Source organism: Carcharhinus amblyrhynchos, chromosome 11 (assembly GCF_965287045.1).
Source record: "Carcharhinus amblyrhynchos chromosome 11, sCarAmb.v2.hapA, whole genome shotgun sequence".
Taxonomy (NCBI): domain Eukaryota; kingdom Metazoa; phylum Chordata; class Chondrichthyes; order Carcharhiniformes; family Carcharhinidae; genus Carcharhinus; species Carcharhinus amblyrhynchos.
In genome coordinates, this window is record NC_137334.1 from 69,883,082 (window position 1) to 69,907,487 (window position 24,406).

Sequence of the window (24,406 nt, forward strand, 5' to 3'; positions counted from 1 at the left end):
TTGACCAGGAATGTAGTGCGAGATGAGATTGGGGGTGATAGCCTGATTAAGACAAGGTTGGGCAATATGGAAGTACGGCTATGAAAAGTGTTGTTTTTGTTTATTCATTTTTGGGGCACGGACGTCGCTGGCTGACTAGCATTTATTGCCCATTCCTAGTTACCCTTGGAGGGCAGTTGAGCATCAACTACATTATTGTGACTTTGGAATCACATGTAGGCCAGACTGGGTAAGGGCAGCAGATTTCCTTCCTTAAAGGACATTAGTGAATGAGATGGCTTTTTCCGACAATCGACAATGGTTTCACGATCCCCATCATGGCTTCTGATCAGTCAGCGCGTAAATATTTTAACAGTAGACCTGAGTCTCATTATGTTTGCTGACAGAAAATGTCTTCCCAAGTGCTACAGTTCTATTCTGAATTACTTCTCAAATTCCTTTCATTTTCCTGTACTCTGACCTTTGGGAATTGAACTGGGTTATAAGAAAGGGTTAACAATGTAAATTGTAATTACACCTTTTGCTCCAGATTAAAACCTCAAATTCAATTAAAAAGCTTCCAATGGTATACGTCTATTTTTAATTATTACGTCTTTATTTTTCAGAGTTTTTTTTAATCTTCCTTCAGGGTGGATAATTTAAATTTCACGCTCATTAATGCAACGAATTTCATGCTGGATGACAATACATCTTCTGTTTTGCAGCTAGCATTCGTGATAATAAAATTTGAGGGCTGGCTTTTTTTTTGCTCTAAGGTTCCTCAGAACCATCTTCTGATCCCTTTGCCCTTTATTCTCCTAAGCCTGGGTCTTTTCCATTAGAGGTTTGAAATGAAATGTCAATAGAACAGGTAGCTCGAGCCCCGTGGTGCGATGTTAACTCAGCACACTTGATAATCCCGAATCTGCAGATATGACTTCCAGGGATGCCTGCCACTTAAATTATCCCGTGTCAGAGCTGATACATTTCTTCTGTCTTATTACCAGTGTGCTTTAATTCGAGGATAACTAAACATTACCAGATCACGTGTATGAAACAGTGAATTGCTCATTGCCAGAAGCTATCTGGTAGCCAGTGTCACGATTGATGATTTTTTTTGGCCATTTTTCCACAAAAAGGCATTGGAGTGCAGGAGGGAGAGGATAATTATCTTTAAAAGTGGTTTAAAGCACAGCACATTATTGAATGTTTAAATAAAAACTCTTAATGAAGCTCCTCATAGACATCTGTAAGACTCCCCCCCAACTTTTCCACTTCTCAACTGAGCAAAGGCAGATGTGTTTTTAAAGTGTTTTTTTTACCCCTTGAGTGCTGGACTCTCAAGAACAGACAAAAGGCAAATATTCTTGTCAGATATTTAAAAAGGAGACATGTTTATTTCTTTACACCAGAATGTATTCAGAAACACGCTAGCACACACACTTACACAGGCACAAACTAAGACACACACACATACACCTGAACATACAGACACACACATGCACACATGCATATGCACACATACTCACTCGCTCTTACTTCTCTCAAGATGCATTCTTGAAATGTTGCAGGCCTATGATTTTCTGTTGGTTCGCTGAAGAAAAGGGAGTTGGAAATTTCTGATATCAGATTTTCAGTAGTTTATTACTTGCAGTATAAGATTTCTAGCTTCACTCAAGTCGAGGAGCGTTGGAATCCCTATAACGAGAATTTGTTTTGTTCTTCAAATGGTTAGTTAAGGACTAGCCTCAATTCTCTGCCTACTGATGGATCTCAGGCAGGGTTCTTTCATTGTTGGTCTAAATTTGTCTCCTCACTCTCCCTGTCTATCTTTGGCTTCACTCAAAGTGTGTCATTATAAATGTTTTTTAATCAAAACCTGGTTTCTATTATGGGACTGTAGTCTCTGTTTCTCCATTGCCCACTCAAATGGGGTCAAACAACATGGGCACTGACACACAGTAGTGCTTGAGTTTTATCCATTTGCATCTCCTTGCGATAGAATGGATTTATTCTTATTCCCATTCTGTTGAATTCCACTTCAAAGCTAAGCTGTCTGCAAGCCCATTGTGAAGTAGTTTCTGCACTTGCTTGGACAACTGTAGCCATTAATTCATAGGAAAGACAAGCTGCATTTTAACGTCTTCTCAATGAAATATCCCAAAAGATCATTTGCATTGCAATGTCCTGTTGAGACAAGTAGGCTAGCTTCCAGCCTTATGTAGTTTCATCTGTATTGGCAGAAAAGAAAAAGGATCACCTGACCTCTCGACTCTATTTTGTTTTAAAGCATTCTCCATTTTCTTTTACAAGTTGTGTTTATTTTTCCATAAATCCATGAGTATAACTGCACAAATAAGAATTAATTAATTAGTTATCAGAAAACACCTTGATCGGTATCTTCTGGCCGATCTTCTGCTTCTGTCAATGATGAACCCTTGGCCTGTGTGTTCTCTACCAGCAGGGCGTACAAATCCCTCTGACAGTGACAGGACCAGAAGACTCTGCTCCCGGCCAGTGACGTGCCATCTCCATCACTCTAACAAAACATGTCATGGGAGTACGGAGAATCCGACCCCTCCTACCTAGTGAGTTGGAAAACCTTTGGCTTTTTTCTGGCTCTGAGCCTAAATAAAACAAAAAGAGAGCAATTTTAAGCTACCCTTCTTGCCATGAAACTGATGGGATTGGGTATAATGCTGATCCATCCTAATTTTATCTTCCGTTGAAGTTATTATTGTGGAGGTTCCTAGGATTAAAGATTATCCCGGCACTCAAAGAGAATAATGTGGATGCAAAACCTAGCATCAGGTGAAAGATAAACAAATTCTAGGGAAGACCCTTTCCCAATCTATTCCAAAAGACTGGTGCCAAACAGCATTGGTAGTTCAAAGGATATTCTGCATGTTTTATTTGGGAGAGAGTTAGCCAACGAATGGAAATAACCATCAAAAACAAAGTGGGTGGGATTTTATGGCCTTGCTCAGGCAAGACCAAAAATTTCTGCCCAAGGCCAACAGAGATTTACATTGTCAGGCCCTCATCTGTGCTAATTTTGTGGCGGGCAATGTGGTAGAGTTCCAGCCAGTGTTTGGAAATGTTAGTTTGTAGCAGATAGATTTTGTAGTGAACAACACCCACAGTGTTGTTGTATATGTGCTAAAGTAATGAAGGCTCAAAATGTGTTTACATGATGAGGACCATTTTGTTTTATGTGGAGATCACTGATATCTATTAAATGAATATGGTTATCAAAAGCATGGTCCAGCCGAGTGTTGATGGATCATGTTTGGCTATATGGAACCCTTTAAAATGTTTTGTGGTTTTCTTTTTCTGTTTTACATAGGGGTTACACATCTACCCCACAGAGTCAGTTGACATCAATATTCTATCAAGCATAGAGAATGGTGACAATCATGGGAATTTGTGGGGAAATAAACTGCCAAAATTATTACTGAAATTCACTGGCATATCGTAATTAGGACAATCTGCATTTATGACACACAGCTAAAGGTCCCAAGACATTTCATAGAGGTGTAATTAAACAAAAGCTGAAATAGAATCAAATAGTAGAATGTGTGACTAAAACCTGGTCACAGAAGTACCTTTTTAAGGAAAGCTATAAGAGGAGGAGAAAGAGATGGATGGGCAAAAGAGTTCATGAAGGAAATTCTAGAGATTAGGGCACACATAGGTGGGCAATTTTGAAGAGTGAGACAGCCCCTTTGTAATTTCTAACCTCTGTAAAACACAGAGCTTGCCAGTATTATATTTTGGCACTCTGGTTATGAGTAGCCCTAGGCCAATAATGAATTCTCATAGCTGCTAATGCCATAATGGTGAAAATGTCAGAGAAATGTACATGCATCTTGTTCTTTCATGATTAGCGATGATAGTATTTCCAACATCACAATGAGCATATGTATTCAAGGGGGACATCTTTACGAAACCCTATAATTTGGCCACGTAGCAATCAAAGAACAAAGAACAAAGAAAATTACGGCACAGGAACAGGCTCTTCTGTCCTCCAAGCCTGCACCGACCGTGTTGCCCGACTGAACTAAAACCCCCTACCCTTCTGGGGATCATACCCCTCTTTTCTCATCCTATTCATGTGTTTGTCAACATGCCCCTTAAAAGTCACTACTGTATCCGCTTCCACTACCTTCCCCAGCAACGAGTTCCGGGCACCCACTACTCTCTGTGTAAAAACTCTGGCTTGTAGATCTCCTTTAAACGAGGCAGTTTTTTTTACCAAAAATCTAATTGAAATCAAATGATTGTGAAGATGTTTTATAACACATTTTCAATGCAGTATGGGACTACTAATTGCAGCATTCTTAAAAACTAAAAGCATTTAAAATATTTCATTTTGTTCCAAAGTTGGATATTAAAGGTGCGCCCTATGTCATTATTTTTCAGCAGTCATACATTCCTTAAACAATAAATAATACTGTAATATTTTCCAAAATCTTCCCAAAATCAATTAGGAACATTGGAACATAGGAGAAAGAGTTGGCAATTCAGCCCCTCGGGCTTGCTTTGCTACATCGTGGATGAACTTCTACCTCAACACCATTTTTCTCACTATCCTCATATCCCTTGATATCTTTAATATCTCTACATTTATAAATCTCTGTATTGAACATACTAAGTGACAAAGCCTCCATAGCCCTCTAGGGTAGAGAATTCCAATGATTCACCACCCTCTGAGTGAAGATGGCAACATGGTGGCACATTGGTTAACACTGCTGCCTCACAGTGCCTGGGACCCGGGTTTGATTCCCGTCTTGGGTCACTGTCTGTGCGGAGTTTGCATGTTCTACTCATGTCTGCATGGGCTTCCTCCGGGTGTTCTGGATTCCTCCCACTAGCTGGTTGGGTGCATTGACCCAAACAGGTGCCGGAGTGTGGCAACTTCATTGAAGTGCGAATGTAAGCCTTACTTGTGACTAATAAATAAACTCTTTGTCATTTCAGTTCAAAATGGTCTACCTCTTATTTTAGACTGTGTCCTGTGGGACAAGACAAGAGAAACATCATTCTTGCAACTATGCTGTTGAACCCAGTGAGAATTTGTACGTTTCAATGGGATAAGCTCCCATTCTTCTAAACTCTGGAGCATATAGACCCAGTCTCTCTGATCTCTTCCCATAGGACAATCCTACTTTTCCAGGTGAGCAACTGGTCATGATCTGCAGGACCATGCTGTATGTAATCACAGTAACATTGTATCAGTAGATTTTAAATGCTAGAAGTTAACCTTTTAGGAAACATGTATAATTCTAAATATTCAAGACAATGGGTGGGATTATACAGCCTCGCTCATTCCAAAACTGTGAAATCCCAACCAAGGTCAACAGGCTTTTCCATGGTCCACCCCTTGACCGTTCTGTTTCCTGTGGCGGGTGGGACGGTAAAATTATAGCCAAGTAAGTCATTTTTGCCTCCTAACAATGCCAATTCACACCATAATTCCTAGCTTTCTTGTGGCTTGCTGCAGATTATATTTTTCTTCCTTGCCATAATCCCTGCTTCCACATTCTCACTTTTTTTCTCTTTAATTGTGTTCAGTCTCTCGTAAAAGTTTTCACATCGGTTTTCCCTGCAGACCGAGGAAAGGAAGTACACAAGTTCAGCAGAGTGAGGAATGGAGGCCAACATACACAGTGGATAAAGTTGAGAAAAGCCTCTTTTCTTCAGAAAGTCCCTAAAGCATTTCAATTCCATAAACTGGGCGGGTGCTTTGGATTTGATGTCATCCAAAAATGTCAAGATTTGGCCACAGCTTCTTTTATTGTGTTGTTTTTTTGTAATGGTGACTGGATGATGCTGGTCCCACAGTGTCATGAGTAAAATGCTCAAATTTATGTCTTTCCCTATAACGTAGCGTGAGCGAGTGATATTCAAGATCATGGCTTAAATGGTGACACATACCTGAAAATATTTTCTTCATCCACATTCCAGTGAAAGAGCTTTGTCGACTGGGAATGCGTTTCACAAGCTACTTGTAATAAATCCTCTGGATTAGTGTGGCTCTTACATTCAGGGACTGAAGAGAAATCCTGGGCCACAGCCTCTGGAGATGAACGAATTGTGATCGAGGGTTGATGGCACAAAACACAGTTGGAGATGAAAATAAGATCTAAAGCATTTTGCATCTTCCATCGAAAGGAGTTTTGTGTGTGTACGTGTGTGTGTGTGTGTGTGTGGGGCGGAATGCAGGGGGTAGGTGGTGGAGGGTGGTGTTGTGTGTCTGCACAATACTTACCCAGAAGCTAGAAATGGTCTTCATTTTTCCGTTTCTGGGTTATTATTGATGTAGTCTAGTTGGAACAAATGGGACGTAAATCACAGTTTCAGATGGTTTTCCGTTCGGGGTAATAATAACACATGGGGAAGTTTGGAACCCATAGGCCATGCAAACCTTATCTGGAAACTTCCAGTGTGGAGGGCGGGTGGGTGGGTGTCCAGCGCATCTTTAAGGTATCCCCTCCACCCTGCAGATATGACACCCTGAAGCTTGAAGTTATGATCCAATATCTAAGGAATTAAGGGGGGATTAATCAAAGTAGACTTCCTCAGGAGTTTTCCCCTGTAACTGTTGTAGTATAATTACCCCCAAGTGTTCCCATATGAACATTGACCAGTGAACATCTGAACCATATGGCCAGTGGGAGAATGAAGTGGATAACCGGACAATATTTAACTTGGGGATCCTGGAGCAGTTGAAGTGTTTACATTCCTGGATTGTGCTTAGGAGTCTCATATAGATAAGAGGGTGAATTTTCCCATCCTGTCCACCACAGGAATCGTATCAGGCAAGGAGGGGTGAGCCATGCAAAGGCCCATTGACCTGGGGTGGGACTTCCCAGTTTTGGGGCGAGCGTAGCTCGAAACTCCTGCCCTTATGTTTAAAGTTTATAAAAATATGTTTGCCTTGACTTCGTACACTGTCGCTGTTGTGGACCCCATTTCATTTTAAAATGCTCATTAAATACTAAGACATTTTGAAGTGGAACTATGTGACATTTTATTGAAGGATTGCACAACAAATGGAGAACAGAGTATTTACTAAAATTGCTTTCCTTGTGTCCTCTAATTTATTCCCAATTTTGATATTTCATTGACACAGACAGCCTTTTATAAAGAAACAATTTTACAGGACTACATTTACAAAACACACTATATTGTACATTAAAATATGTTCAGTCATTTTTTTTTACAATACTATATTATGTTTTGGCTAGTTGATGAAACTACCTTGCACTTTCCTTTATTTCCCCCAGAGGGGGAGGGGGAGAAACTATAAAGACTGCATTCTTCAATTAATGTGCAAATTTGACATTTAGAAAATTGTTCATTCTTGTATTGGGAGCTGTGGTTGAAAGATAAATATGCAGTTTAGCCTTAGGCTGAAGTTTCAAAGACAAAGTTTATTATTTTTATAACTGCATATTATTTTAATTTTGTTCTTGCTATGAGGATTGTATATAACAACCTCTTCATTTTTACGAATGCTCATCATGCATTTACACCATCAGATGCTCCCTTTGGGGTAACAGCTGTACCAAACCAGATGTGCCTGTCTTAAATAGTTACTATCATTATTATTCCATGACATTGACTATGTATAAATAAGTTACATACAGAATGGCAGTCTTCACATAACATAAGCCATGGATATCCTGTTAACCAGATGAATAATAAGGGGTTTCACTATGATAGTTGTAATCAGGACAAACTTTCTGCACAAGTTTATAATCTACACTGTAGAAAGCTATATATATGCATATAACCTTGAATGGTTTGGAACATAACCAGGAAACATGACTTTGGGTTTGCTCCTGATAGCATATCTTTGAAGGATCATAATTACATAGTGCGGTCTTCTTTGCTCTGTCGGTTTTCTCGTACTCGATTCGACAGTTGAATGTTTTGGACTCCTTGGTCTCCAGCGTCGACTGCTGGGAGAAGTCAAACTCCACAACCTTGGACGGTGGAACCAGGCTGACGGACACATTCCCAAGACCAGTCGAATTGTGTCTGAAATAGACGCTGAAAGTTCCATTCCCATGGTCAACTATCTTCCCAGTAATAAGAAGGTTCAACTTGACAGTTTTGATGTTGGAATGGAAGTCGCCCCAGCCAAACATTTTCTTGAATTTTCCTGTTTTGACAATGGGTCTGCGTTTGGTCCGTGAGTGAGATTCCTGAATGTCTGTTAGGTTGTTTAGCCATGCCCATAAGTCATCTGAAGCTTTTATGCGTGAAGAATCAGTGGTGTCCTGTTTCGACTTTGGAATCTCCTTCACAAACAGCCGCAATGGATTTACCCTTTGTGCACCAGCCAAATTATCTGCAAATGTTTGTCCTGTTGCCTTGTCCCTTAATTCCAGTAGTTCCAATGTTCTTCCTAGATGATTCTCATGGGAGGCGATCTGTAATTAAAAAACAAAGTGTCAATGCAAAGAGCAAATCACAAATTAACTCTCCCAGTCTGACCTTCAGGTGCTGTTTTTGTATTTTGTAGTCAATACATCAGCTCTTAACAAGTATCACCTTATTATTGTGGGTTCCTGTAACATTTGGAAGAAACTGACATCCTATTAATGCAATGGGAGAAATTGTGTAGGCGAGGGATGTCGCACAGGTCTCCTACAAACTGCTGTGTATTCTTTTTAATAGCCTGCCCTGTAAGAAAAAAATGAACTATTTAATTTTGTGTGAGAGCTGAGAATTGATGATTCACCAATGCATTACATAAATGTGATATTTTCAAAGCCCACAAAAGCAATAACTAATTTGATTGAAAATAAAAATGATTCCAGAGAACAAGCAATGGTTATTTAATGGACGCTGCAATTCTGAAAAGCTAACAACTTTCTTTTCTGGTTTTGGTATCATAAGAGACATGCATAATTGTTTTCACAATGACATCCTGGAAAATAGAAATTGTCTCCATATACGAATGAACTAATCACTTTTCTTTCTATTACAACCATTTACTTCATAAATATAGTGCCCCATGAATATCGTTGTCCTAAGATGCATGTACAAAGCCATTGATTGAACTTTTATGATTGATAATAGGGCAGCCGTGAGTGGGTGTAGGTGGGTATCGCATCACTCATGAATAAAACAAAGCTAATTCACCACCCACGTGGTGTTCACAGGTTAAGGATATTTCCACAACCAAAATAGATGATGAGAACAAATAAATCATCTGGGTATGGAATATTTCAGCATTGCAATGTGGTCATAATCATCAGGATTGTATCCATATGCCACTAGCACATACCCTGCTGCAGCTTGTCCTTGGAGCGCCTCATCTGGATGGGCCAGATGAGCACATTTTTGGTGTTGGCCTGCCACCCTAAACTCTGCTGTCCTCTTGTCCCTCAAGGAGAGTTGCCGAGGCTATTCCCAACTCAGCCTACAAGGTCCAATTTTCCTTCAATAAAATAAGGCCTAGTTTGCTTACCTGGCCTGAACATAACTGATATATCTATATGCCCTTGTGAAGGGCCTGACACCTTAATGTGACAGTTGATTTCTGCTACTATGCCAGGTTCCCTTCCAGCTAAGGTATCAGAAACTCACAGCTAAAAGAATGCCAGTCTCTGGCTAGTTGTTATATTGTAAGAGATAGTCAGATGTTCCACTCATAGCCATAGAGGTTTACAGCATTTAAACAGGCCCTTCAGCCCAGCTTGTTCATGCTGCCTTTTTTTTAAACTCCTAAGCGAGTCCCAGTTGCTCGCATTTGGCTCATATCCCTCTATACAAATAAATCATCTTACCCTTGTAACTGTCTAAATGCTTTTCAAAAGACAAAATTGTACCTGCCTCTAATACTACCTCTGGCAACTTGTTCCAGACACTCACCACCCTCTGTGTGAAAAAGTTGCCCCTCTGGATACTTTTGTATCTCTCGCCTCTCACCTTAAACCGATGCCCTCTAGTTTTAGACTCCCCTATCTTTGGGAAAAGATATTGACTATCTAGCTGATCTATGCCCCTCATTATTTTATAGATCTCTATAAGATTATCCCTCAGCTTTCTACGCTCCAGAGAAAAAGGCTCTAAAAAAGACAAAGAGAAAACTCCCAGAAATGAAGGAGACCTAGCCGATTCATGCATCCACCATTTCTTGGAAATTGTGGCAATCTCCCACTGGATTTAAGGCAGGAGAGTATTGGAAACTCTACCCTGCAGAATTCAAGCCTTGGCGATGCTACATTAAATGATTGATGAAGTAAAGTAAAAAAAGAAAGGGCGACATGGACAAGTTGGGCCGAAGGGCCTGTTTCCATGCTGTAAACCTCTATGACTCTATGACCTCCATGACTCTAAATTGGTACCCACAAATAGTAAGTGAAAAAACAAAGCTATCAGCTAAATGGCTGGATGCAAGTAAATATTTCCAACTGTAAAACACTGGAAAGATCCTGTAAAAATGGGATTCTAAAAAACTAAACAACTGAGAAATGAATAAATGAACTATAATGTTCAGCTTTCAATTTTCAGTAAAACAGCATGGCACTGGCCCTTGGACAGAGGGGCGGTGGGGGGAGGCATTTGGGGAGGTAAATTAGGCCAATAGGGTGAACCATGTTGGGAAGACTCCCCAGAGCTGCCTGGCTGCCGAGGAACAGTTAGGTATGGTGTAGGCCAAGGTGCTTGCTACACAAAGGTGGGCAACCAATTTGCAAATGAAGCATCCTACACATCCTAAAAATGTACAGGTTAAGTGGATTGGCCATGTTAAATTGTCCCTTATTGCCAAGATGTGCAGGTGAGATGGGTTGGCTGTGTTTAATGTGCAGACTTATGGGGTTAGGGCATTCTTTCAGAGGATGAGTGCAGACTCGATGGGCCAAACGGCCTCTTCTGCATTGTAGAGATTCTATGATTCTATAAAATGTGGTAACAATACATTCTTTATCAAATATATTCAAGGGGCCATTAGGTGAGGTTGTTTGAATTTTGTCAATGAGGGAGGCAGGGGTGGCGTCACACAGCAAAGGCTGCTGACTTCCTGAAGGCAGCCTCCACGTGCCAGCCTGAGGAGCCCTCGGAGTCAGATGGGCCACAGAAGGGGATACTGGCACATCCTTTAAAAGTATCTGGATGGGCGCTTTGCTCATCATAACATTCAGGGCTATGGGCCTAGCAATGGCAAATGGGGTTAGGTGGGAGTTCAGGTGTTTCTAATTTGTCAGTGTGGACTCGATGGGCTGAAGGGCCTCTCCTGCGCTGTATGATTCTATAACTCTATGGCAGGAAAGCCAGTTACCGCAGTTCCAGGGACCCCTCTGGAGGACTGTTCTCCTCCAGTCCTTGGGGCCATCTCTAACCTTACAGTTAACTTACTTCTCCGGGGCTTGAGATCTCCTACCTGGCTCAGCAGCACCCACCTCTGCTGGTGGTGCTGCTGAGTTGCCGGCCTGCTGGCTGAGTTCAGAGCATCAGGAATCAGCTGCCAAATGAACACATTGTGGCCTGGAAATAGCCAGTTAGGAGGATGTCTCTTGAAAAAATTACTGAGCAAATCTCACTGCCAGTAAATGAGGGCTTTGTTCCCCCTGACTGATCCTGACATCGGGGTCCTGACACCAGTGGGAAAATTCAGCCTGTACTCATGAGGGTAAAGATCAGGAGGCGATGGCCACTGGTATTATCACTAGAATATTAATCCAGAAACTCAGCTTACATTCTGGGGATTGAGGTTCCAATCCTGTCACAGAAGGATGTGAAATTTGAATTCGATAAAAAATACCTGGAACTAAGAATCTAATGATGACCATGAAACCGTTGTCAATTGTTTGGAAAACCCCCCTGGTTCACTAATGTCCTTTAGAGAGAGAAATCTGCCGTACTTACCTGGTCTGGCCTACATTTGATTTGATTTGATTTATTATTGTCACATGTATTAATATGCCGTGAAAAGTATTGTTTCTTGCATGCTATACAGAAAAAGCATACCATAGAGAAGGAAAGGAGAGGATGCAGAATGTAATGTTACAGTCACAGCTAGGATGTAGAGAAAGATAAGAGATTGTAATAGTGCATTGTTAGAGATTTTAAGAGAGTTAAAATGCAGTTTTAGAAGCATAGAACGAGAGGAAAAGGCAGAATTATAGGGCATCCTGGGCACAGCTTGCAAGAAGTCACCGCGGTCTGGCGCCATCTTGAATCTAATCTCATCATGTGACTCCAGAGCCACAGCAATGGTTGTTGACTCTGAAATGGCCTGGCAAGCCACTCAATTCAAGGGCAACTAGAGACAGACAATCAGTGCTGGCCAGCCAGCGACGCTTATGCCTCACAAATGAATTTTAAAAAGCACCAAGATAAAAAGCAAAATACTGCGGATGCTGGAATCAGAAACAGAAACAGGAAATGCTGGAAAATCTCCACAGGTCTGACAGCGTCTGTGGGGAGAGAGCTCTGATAAAGGCTCGTAACATTGGCTCTATTCTCTCCCTACAGTTGCTATCAAACCTGCTGAGATTTTGTGTTTTGTTGTGGAAAGCAAAGCACTCTCTGGGAGGGAAGAGTGGGGGAGGAACAGATCCTAATTTCCTCACCTATCTTCTAGGTAGGGAATCTAAATTTGCGGCAGTTCGCACAATCATGCAGGAAGAAATATCAGATGATTGAAAAGTCAATGGTGCAGGAGAAATTAGAGGAAAGGCTCAAGCAACCCATTTGGTGCAAGAGATTTCACAGTGCAGTTGAGTAAGGCTCACACAAGCTGATGCAAAGCAGCATAGGATTGGTTGTCAGAAATCCAGACCAAACAAGCTTTCCAATAAGTTTCAGCGATCCAAGGTTAATGCAGCAAAGACTTTCCTCCTCTTTGTACACAAGCAAATAAATATAGCCTCATCAAAAGAAAGAGGAAATTGAGGAGGAACAAGAAAAAACTTCGAAGGCAATGGTGTACATAAAAACAACCCAGGTGACGTGAATAAATATAAGCCACAAAGATTAATGTCTTCAAGTGAACATCACGGTGCGTCATACTGAGAGGCTGCAACTCTCCCAGAATAATATAGAGCGTATGGAATAAGACCGTGAAGCCATTAAGCGCCACAGATTGCTTTTATAAAACGTCAAAGACAATCATTAAAATGTCGGGAGCAGGCTGAGTGTTATTCAGTTACATTGCAGCAGTGTGTCTATAGTGCTGAAGCAGTGCAGAATAAAGGATAAGTGGCAAAAGAAGGTGTCTTCTTTTCGATGATCTGACTTTGAATTCAGCTCACGCTGATGGGATGAAAGTCTCTCTCTCTCTGTTGATTGTAACCGCTCCATGTGAAATAGGTTTCAGCAATCTCTAATCAGTTCCTAGTAGGAATGAGCTTTCAGCACAAAAGTACTCAGAATTTTGCATCATGCCACAGCCTCAGCTTGACTCAGTTGGTCGCACATTCACCTCTGAGTCACCTCTGGGTTCAGATCCTGCGCCACAGTTTGACCACGGTGCCCAGGCTGACATTACAATGCAACCGCAATGCTGGAAGTGTCCATTTTCAGATGATATGTTGAACTGTGGTCCCGGGTAGCTGTAAACTATCTCAGGGCACTGTAACCCCGATTGAATACATGTTGTGATTTTTCCATTTCATTTATATCCCTCTTATAATGGGATGTTAAAAATTGTATGCAAAGTCTTCCACAGGTTCGGCATTGCCTCCTTGCTTCTAAGAAAACCAAAGCTCCCATTTACATTTTTTATGTTGCATCTGCTTGTATTGCCACCTTAGTGACCTGTGTATCTACACATTAATATCCCTCCACTGTGCCATTCTCTTTAAAATCTCACCATTTAAGGTTTACTTGCTTTTGTTATTTTACTTCTAAAATTATTGCACCTTTCTCCATCCTGAACAGCATCTGGCACACCCCTGTCCAGCTAACTTATTTATGCCCTCTGGTTGCCTCCTTAGATTTTTCTGATGTTTTTGATGGTACTCGGTACAATCTGCTATTCCTCCCAATTTTATGTTTCAGCAAATTTTGATATACCTCCCTTGGTCCTGGTTACTAGATAACATATGTACATAAATAGTAGTGCGTCAGGACAGATCCCTGTGGAATACCACGCATCATTATTTTTTTACTGGCAGTCATGGCTTTCTGACCTCCAACCCTTTCTCGATGCATTTGGCCAAGGTCTTCTTAACTGCTTGTACCATTATCTTTGCAATAGGCTTCCTAGCATGACCACATATCAAATGCTTGATTTTCCCCCACCACTGCCCCCCCCAAATCTATGCAAGTCACATCCATTGAATTTCTATCCTCTGCTGCTTTTCACAAAATATTCTACAAAATTAGTCAAGTATGATTTTCCCTTCAGAAGTCCAAGCTGCCTGGCCCCGATTAACTCCTGTCAGCCAAAGCTGTACTATTATAAACTATAACAGCTGCAATAAGGCTAACTGTCACATTATTTCCTGGCATAATCCCTGTATCTTTTTTTCGCAAAGAAAAGTGTCAAATTTATAACTAGCCTTCAATCCTCTGGAACCATTTTCTTTTCCACAGAATTTTGAGAGACTGTTGTTGGAACATTTATTTTTCTTCCTCTAGCTACTCTCAGGGACTTAGGGTGTAAAGTACATTAGAGTCTGCTGGTTTATCTATCAGATTTGAGTAACTTTGGGTGGCACAGTGGCTAGCACTGCTACTTCACAGCTCCAGGGTCCAGAGTTCAATTCCCTGGCTCGGGTCACTGTCTGTGTGGAGTTTGCACATTATCCTTGTGTCTGTGTGGGTTTCCTCCAGTTTCCTCCCACAATCCAAAGATGTGTGGGTTAGGTTGATTGGCCATGCTAAGAAATTGCCCCTTAGTATCCAGGGATGCGTAGGTTAGAGGGATTAGTGGGTATAATATGTAGGGATATGGGGGTAGGGTCTGGGTGGGATTGTGTTCGGTGCAGACTCGAAGGGCCTCTTTCTGCACTGTAAAGTTCTAGGACCCCTTTATCCTTCTTTCTAAACTTTTCAACACCTTTTTGTCCCACTGAAATTCACTGAGCCAGAAACATTGCAGTCAACACTAAGTACGCTTGAGATTCTGCACACCTGAACGTTCGCTACAAAACTGTGAGAGGCTCGCATAAGTTGGGTGGCACTGTTGGTTTGCACTGATGCCTCACTGTGACAATTCCAGCTTTGGGGGGCCATCTGTGTGGGCTTTGGATGTTCTCCCCATGTCTGAATGGGTTTCTTCCAGGTACTCCAGCATTCTTTTTTTTTAATTCATTCGTGGGACATGGACATTGCTGGCTGGCCAGCAATTATTGCCCATCCAGAGGGCAGTTGCTAGGGTTCTGGAATCTTATGTAGGCCTGACCAGGTAAGGACAGCAGATTTCCTCCCCTAAAGGATATTAGTGAATCAGATGGGTTTTTCCGACAATTGACAATAGTTTCATGGTCATCGGTAGATCATTAATTCCGGATACATTTTTTACTGACTTGAAATTCCACACTCTGCCGTGCGGGATTTGAACTCAGGTTCCCAGAACATTAGCTGAGTTTTCTGGATTAATAGACTAGCAATATTACCACTAGGCCATTGCCTGCCACTGCAACCCTGGCAGTCCACATTTGGTTTGCTCCCGCTGCTTTAGGTGATGTTTCATCATGTCCTGCAGGGAAATATTCCACAATAAGGGTGGGACAATATGTTTTTGTGATGTGGCTGTCATGGTTGAATTACTGACCAATTGGACAAGCTGTGGCATGTGGCTGGAAGTAGAGAGGGGTGGGATTTGGGCCTGGTGCAGATTGGGCAACTCAAACACAGATATAAAATGGGCATTCAGAAAGGTCCATTTGTTAGGTTGCTGTCATTGGGCTGTAAAAGGTTTTGGGATGTTCACAGGCTTTGAAAGGTGAAAACATAAATATGAGTTTTTCTTTTTTTCTCCTTTCATTTCTGAAGTGTCAGCGTATAGATAATTTCTGGAGTGGGACTTGAACCCACAAAGCTGCTGATTTAGACGTGAGAGTCCGAGCAGCTAATTATTTGTGATGCTTCATAAACCATTATCATCATTATTAAAATATCATCAAGCAAAAAAAAAGTTGCTTATAAATGTAGAATAGTTTGGATGAAGGACAAAGGAAATGCAATAATTGTGTCCGTTCACTAATGATGAGTGCTCTCCATTCCACCACACTAATGGAAAGTCAGCGTGATTTTTAGGATGACTTAGAAAATCATTGGTTTTGACTTTAAATCGGCTGTTTGTCCTCTCAAACAGGAAAAAGGTTTATTATCTGAATGATGGCAGTTTAGGAAAATGGGAAGTGCAACATGACCTGGGTGTTATCGCTGGGGGATGGCATGAACGTACATGTCACTCCTGGAGGAGGCAGTGAGGAAAGCTAATAGCATGCTGGCCTTCCTAGCAAGAGGATTTGAGTATAGGAGTAGGGATAGTTGGCTGCAATTATACAGAGCCCTGGTGAGGCCACACCTTGAGTATTGTGCGCAGTTTTGGTCTTCAAGTCTGAGGAAGGACATTCTTTCTATTGAGGGAGTCCAGCAAAAGTTCTCCGGACTGGTTCCCAGAATGGCAGGACTGACGTATGAAGAGAGGCAGGATCGACAGGGCTTGTACTTGCTGTAGTTTATAAGTATGAAAGAGGATCGCATAGAAACAAATAAAATCCTGATGCAGCTGGACAGGCTAGATGCGGGAAGAATATTCCCAACTTTGGGGAAATCCAGAACTAGGGGTCACAATCTAAGAATAATGGTAAGCCATTCAGGACTGAGATGCGGAAGAACTTCTTCACTCAGGGAGTTGTGAATCTCTGGAATTCTTTACAACAGAAAACAGTTGGGGCCAGTTTGTTAGATATGGGAGCTGGATGTGGCCCTTGCGGTTAAAGGGATGCAGGGGTATGGAGAGAAAGTGGGAATGAGATATTGAATGGTGGTGCAGATTCGAAGGGCTAAAGGGCCTACTGTTGCACCTTTTTTGTATGTTTCTATGCAGCAGAAAAGATTCTAGAATGTTTATTATACCTCAACAGATTAAATGGAAATTCTACACACAGGATACAATTCGTAAGTTATCAATCACTTTGGTGCTTTGGCAGTTGCCTTGGCTAAAGCTCACACAATTTAGTAGGATAGTGCCGCAATGTATTTGTCAAAACTAAAACAAATTTAAATCTTGTCAAGTATTATCTATTGCAGCAGCAGGCATGGTTGTTAGATGGACTAATAATACTTCCATTGACTTTGTTGTTTCAGGTTATTCAGCAGTTTCTCCTCTGCAGCACAACCCATTTAATTAAAATCAGGGAACAACACTGTCAGTAAAAAAAGGGAATATTGGGGCTTGCGTTTCTTTCTGCCTTTACCAGATAAAGGTTTTCTCCAGTTAATCACACTCAATCGCTCATCAAGATTAGCTGAACTTGAACTTTGTTGGCAATTAGATGCTGGTTCTTTCCTATGGCTCATAGATTGAAGGATTTTATCATAGATATAGAAGTTGTGCAGAATACACCCTGGGTAAGATGCTCTTCCGAGAGTCACTGCAAATTTGATGGGCTGAATGGCTTCCTTCTACGCTGTAGGGATTCTAAGGTTTTGCAAAGGGAGACGATGACCAAATGGTATTATTGCTAAGCTATTAATCCAGCAATTTAGCTAATGTTCTGGGGATCCGAGTTCAAGTCCCACCATGGCGGATGGTAGAATTTGAATTCAATAAAGAAAACATCTAGAATTAAGAACCTACTAATGACTATGAAACTGTTATTGATTGTCAGAAAAACCCATCTGATTCACTAATGTCCTTTAGGGAAAGAAGTCTGCCATCCTTACCTGGTCTGGCCTACATGTGCCTCCAGAGCCACAGTAATGTGGTTGACTCTCAATTGTTCTTTGAACAAGGGTAACCAGAGGTGGGCAATATATGTTGGCCAGCCTGCAATGCCCATGTCCCACAAATGAATGAAAAAAAGGGAAGAATCCTAAGAGGTCAGTAAAGTTTTTTAAACCATTAGACAGTAAGGCACTGACAGAACTACCAGCATTAAGTTAAATTACTTTTTAAAAGGGCTCATGAACTAACAAGAATGCAGTTTACACATATATGAGATGCAGTAAGAGATTTAAACAAGTGATTATGATTTTAAAAGACATATGCTGATATTTTGAATGTATTAATACATTTTTTTAGGAATATTGTTCACTTTACCCAAAAGCAGTTTGCTGCGAAGCATTATGGACATTACAGAAAAGCCATATTCTAAGGGAATGTTAAGACCTTGAGGATGTGCAAGATTTACCAGTAGAGTTTCTGATGGAGAGAATATTTAGAACGCTTAATCATATTTCATGAATAAGGTTTATTGACTGTCCAGATAAGATGGATGCATGCGTATGCATGGAGCCATGTGTTAATCTGGTTTGGCAATGACCTATAGGGGATCTCATGGGAACATTCATCTGAACTTTGGGCTAGTGTCTAAGGTTACCAGGCAACAAGGGAGGTGGGGTCAGCCAAGACAAGAGTTAGTTTCCGGATTCTATGGACTAATAAAATGCCATTATGCCAGAGGGTAAGATGCCATTGGCTAAAGTGTATGACAGGTGTTATTGTTGATTTATGTATATTAATGATGATTGATATAAAGCTAATGAAAGGTGGAAGTAATTAATAGGAAAAATAAAAAAATTGAACGGTTTTGAATTGTATCTGTCAGATTTATTTGGAGAGGTCTAGTTGCTCTATCTCAAAGCTGCTCTGACCCTTTGACGATTTCTCCCAACAGCTGCTGGTTAAATAATGCCTTCAAACTGAGAAACTGGCTTGTGAGTCTTGTATTGTGTGAAGTTTTTGCAGCACCGGCCACATTGGAAACCCCACCAACATGGTGGAATTTTCCCATCCTGTCCACCATGGGAATTGCAATGGTGAGACAGAACCATGCAAAGTCTGTTGACCTCGGGCGGGATTTTCCATTCTTGGGACAAGCGTAGCCGCAAAGTCCTGTCCTATGGTTCTATAGGTCAACTTAAGTAGTTAACCTTTACAGTGTATATTTTCAATGTTAAATGGAATGCTCCATTGCACCTATTCTTTCTTCAAATCAATTTGTACAAAACACACATTTTCACTAAGACTAATGTTATTTGTACTGCTTTGCATTATAACCATTATGGGTGAAATGAATAATGGGGTTGAATTTCTGCTTGTTAATGTTGGCACAAAGTGGGTGGAATTGACGAAACATGTAAACATGTTTTTCACAATCTTTTACATGTTTCAAGATTCAATTCACCAGGATCATAACATAACACTGGGTTGTGCTCCCAGTAAAAATTATGAATGTCCATCCGCTGCATTTGTTAGGGAAGGATCTTCAACTTGAGGTGATATCCTTTGCAGCATAGGCAGCAGTCAAAAAGGTTTAAAATATTTCATTCACAAAGAAACTGATTAGTGTACACTTACAACTGTGGTTCAGTATGTTTTGATATGTGGGATGGCACAGTGATTAGCACTGCTGCCTCACAGTGCCAGGGGCCCGCGTTCGATTCCTAGCTTGGGTCACTTTCTTAATGGAGTTTGCATGTTCTCTCTGTGTCTGTGTGGGTTTGCTTCAGGTGCTTTGGTTTCCTCCCACAATCTGAAAGATGTGTTGGTTTGGTGCATTAACCCGAACAAGTGCTGGTATGTGGTGACTAGGGGAATTTCAGAGTAACTTCATTGCAGTGTTAACGTAAGCCTTACTTACGACTAATAAATAGACATTTTTGAAATCTTTTTCTGTGAAATCAGGTTATGCACAAGCAGGGATTTGGATGCTTTGATTGAGAAATGTTTATTTTTGTGAATAAATACATTTTCAGGTGCATCAGTAAAATTGTAGTGGTCACCATTGTTAAATACTTCGAAGAATACTTTGCAATGGGAAGAGAATAATAAACAATTGCTTTCTACTACACTGCCTGACTGTACTGTTTCATGATAGATTATACAATTCTGATCATGCAAATATATCTTAGTGGAATCTTGAAATCCTAAGCAGCACAATTTTGAGCACAATCTGGGCACAAATTTCCAATAACATCCAAAACAGAATCTCTACCCCATGTATGCATACAGCATCATCTGGTGATTGACTTGATAGCATAACTTTGTGTGAACGTTGCATTAGTCACAAAATAACGTCAGACTAATCTCAAATTCAGCACTTAATCTTTGAATAACGATCAGTTTAATCTGATATTTGGTCTATCATAGAGTTCAAGTCATAGATTTTATAACAATTTGGGAATGTGATCTGGACAACTAATACCTAAGTGCATTTAGTATTAATAATAAACTTAATATATTAATAGTTATTGAATTTAATGCTTTTGAAATAAATCTCTCTACCTTGTATTCACAGGATATTCTTTTTAAAGTTCATTTATTAGTGTCACAAGTAGGCTTACATTAACATTATGATGAAGTTAGTGTGAAAATCCCCTAGTTCCACTCACATACACCCAGGGCAGGGTAGGTGTAGGAAGATGTGGCGGCGCAGGCTCGTTGGGCCGAAGGGCCTGTTTCCCGTGCTGGGTTGTTCTTTTTTGTTTAGTTGCCAGACTCTGGTGCCTGTTTGGGTTCACTGAGGGAGAATTTAGCGTGGCCGATGCTAAACTAGCATGTCTTTCAGACTGTGGAAGGAAACCGGAGCACCTGGAGGAAACCCATGCAGACAACATGCAAACTCCATACAGACAGTGAACAAAGCCAGCAATCGAACCTGGGCCCCTGGGGCTGTGAGGCAGCAGTGCTAACTGCTGTGCCACTGTGCTGCCCCTATTGAAAGTTTCTTAAATGGTTAGTAATAATTTCTGAAACAAAGGAAAGGAGACCAGAAAAAGTGTAACAAAGCTGAACAAATATTAAGCCCACTACACTCAATGGGCTGCAAGATTAGCAGAAAGAAACATGGAATATTTCTAAAGGAATTTACAAGGTTTATTTGAATCTCAAGTATACGTGGAGAACACGCACAAACGTGTCATCTGATATTAAAATCAACGACAAATAGCTTGAATAATTTTTTGTGCTCAAGATGTTCCTTCCCGTTCAATTTGAGGTATGTCTGGAATATGTCACTTGCATCCATTTCTTTTGAAATCCACATAAATGTTAAGATTAATGCACAATGCACAGATGTGGTGCACTGTGCTCACTGTTACACATTCTTTGTACTGGCTAAAGAAGTAAAAACAAAATAATAAACAATAAACAGGGCTGAATGTTTCTTAACAATTTTCTGAGTATTTCCAGTCATCAACACTGTTCATAGGGCAGCACAACTCCTATACTCCCTCTAATGGCAAAAATAGAAAATTGCTGTAAGTCACTAATCTGATTTAACTCGAACCACTTGTTTCTCTCTGAGTTTAAGCTGTATTGAATTCATTAGCTAATGACAACAGAGAGACGTACTCAAATTGCATCCTACATCAACCTTGAATGCAAAGGCATGGCATTGCTTTAAATCAATGACTGTCACTCAAACAATGACGAGACAGAGTACAGGAATGAGATAGAGAATCTGGTGAACTGGTACGGCGACAATAATCTCTCCCTCAATATCAACAAAACAAAGGAGATTGTCATCAACTTCAGGAAGCATATAGGAGAACATGCCCCTGTCTACATCAATGGGGACGAAGCAGAAAGGGTCAAGAGCTTCAAGTTTTTAGGTGTCCAAATCATCAACAATCTGTCTTGGTCCCCCCATGCCAACATTATAGTTAAGAAAACCCAACAATGCCTCTACTTTCTCAGAAGATTAAGAAAATTTGGCATGTCAGCTACGACTCTCACCACCTTTTACAGATGCACCATAGAAAACATTCTTTCTGGTTGTATCACAGTTTGGTATGGCTCCTGCTCTGCCCAAGACCGCAAGGAACTGCAAAATGTTGTGAATGTAGCCCAATCCATCATGCAAACCAGCCTCCCAACCACTGACTCTGTCTACACTTCCCACCATCTCGGCAAAGCAGCCAGCATAATTAAGAGCTCCATGCACCCGGGAAACTCTCTCTTCCACCTTCTTATGTCGGGAAAAAGATACAAAAGTCTGAGGTCATGTACCAACTGACTCAAGAACAGCTTCTTCCTTGCTGCTGTCAGACGTTTGAATTAAGTTGCTCTTGCGTTAAGTTGATCTTTCTCTACATCCTAGCTATGAGTGTAACACTACATTCTGCACTCTCTTGCTTCCTTTTCTATGAACAGTGGGCTTTGTGTAGCATGTAAGAAGGTGAGGTGCCTGAAGATTGGAGAGCGGCAAATGTTGTGCCTTTGTTTAAGAAGGGCTGCAGGGAAAAGCCTAGGAACTACAGGCTGGTGAGCCTCACATCTGTGTTGGATAAGGTGTTGGAAGGTATTTTGAGAGATAGGATCTACTGGCATTTAGAGACGCAAGGACTGATTAGGGACAGTTAGTTTGGTTTTGTGAGTGGAGAATCATGTCTCACAAATTTGATTGAGTTTTTTGAAGGGGTAACCAAGAAGGTAGATGAGGGTAGTGCAGTGCAGTTGGTGTTGTCTACGTGGACTTAGCAAGGCCTTTGACAAGGTATCACATGGTACCATAAAAGGGGGGCCAGGCTGGCGCTGCCCAGGGAGGAACTCCCCTATTTCCCCAACATCTCAGGGGGGCCTCAATGGCCTCTCTTCCCTCCAACAGGGTTAGGCCCATGGTTCCCTGTTCGTGGAAAGCAGTAATAAACTCACTTGGAGAGAAGATAATGGGCCGCAGACTTCAGTCATGTGCCTGGTAACCAGATGCTAACCAGATTGGGTGGCATCTATCACTTGGTTTCAGAGTGGGGTGGTAGTTAGCCTGTTGAGTCATAGGGACTGTGCATTTACTGAGAACACTATAACATAACATATACTTTGTAACCTGTGTTATCCTTAAACTCTGAGTGAATTTGTGGAGATAAGTGAAAGTGAATGAATATTGTATTGTAGTCAAATTTTCACATTTTTTTTGCTGTTACAAGCTAATTGGCAGTCCAATAATTCCATTCCTCCGTGCTTTCCAAAATAAAAGTTAAAGCTGAAATCTTTTCAGCTAGTTCCATTCTCGGAAATTTCCATCCAGTGGTAACATCAACTAGAATCGTAACATGTGCAAATCTCAATTGTTTGTTTTGCCAATGCAAATCCAAATTGTTGCTCGTCCACTTCGAACACTGGCTGCAAAATTGGACAGGGCCTGAATATAGGTGCAGGGTTCACAATATAGGATTGTGCTGTGGCCTTGCTCCAATGCAGGTAGCATGCAAACTTTGTGCTGCCTTCCAAGTTAAATGGAAGGCATGATGGCACGGTGGTTAGTATTGCTGCTTCATAATGCTAGGGATCTGAGTTCTATTCCGGGCTTGGGACTGTCTGGAGTTTGTACATTCTCCCATTGTCTGTGTGAGTTTCTTCCAGGTGCTCCAATTTCCTCCCACATTCCAAGATGTGCAGGTTAAGTTGATTGGCCACGCTAAATTGATCTTAGTTTCAGAGGGACTAGCAGGGTAAATATATGGGGGTATGGGGATAGGGCTTGATTGAGATTGTTGTTGGCGCAGACTTGATGGGCCAAATGGCCTCCTTCTGCACTGTAGGGATTCTATGATTCGATGAAATGATGACAGTGTGTCAGACAGCACTAGGTGTGCTGTTGACTGGCTGCATTCATGACCAGAAGGTGAAAAATGATGATACCTGCATGGATGAAAGGCCACCTGTGCTGCATAAAGCCAGCCTGTGCCTCTTACAGGCATCCATCTTAAAGGTCATCCATCTGCAGGGAGCCAGGAGGACCTTTGTAAAGGTAGTGGGACCAGATAGCCTGGGTGCTCAATGCTAGGAGTCCTGCCTCAAAGACATGAATGCAGTATCCAAAAAAATTCACTGTCCTCAAATGAGTGTTTGAGGCCAGATCAAATGCCAAATCCCACCAATGGCACCTCCAGCCTTACACATAGCTCAATGACCACACCCTTATCATTCACCCACCAACAACCAGGTCTCACACCTCACATTCATTGTTTCATTTCACTCTCACACACATAGCACTGCTGCACAAATCACACTTACATCGGACAGTTTGTACACACTGCCAACTATTCAACACGACAGACTCACCTCTCCCTTGCAGAATAAGATAGCGTATAACGGGCCGGCATTTAACCGGGACAGGTATGGCTGTATGTTTTTACTCCAATAGAGGAGTTGGTGGTCACCTTCAGTGTTGCGTCCATACTGAGACAGTGCCAGCAGCAGGACTGAATCCAACAAGAATGATGATATCCTCATACCTAATCCCCTTCTCACATCCCACTTCTCCCTCATCCCATCGTTTCT

General features: G+C 41.3%; 1 protein-coding gene across 1 annotated transcript in view; it reads right to left on the reverse strand.

The window, feature by feature from the left end:
* Nucleotides 1–7,029: 7,029 nt before the first annotated feature.
* Nucleotides 7,030–24,406, reverse strand: part of nxph2a (neurexophilin 2a) — a 102,836-nt gene continuing 85,459 nt past the window's right edge. Inside the window, exon 3 of the mRNA XM_080198287.1 lies at nt 7,030–8,420. Coding sequence (XP_080054413.1) covers nt 7,671–8,420 — 750 coding nt within the window. The 3' untranslated portion in view covers nt 7,030–7,670. The remainder of the gene's footprint in view (nt 8,421–24,406) is intronic.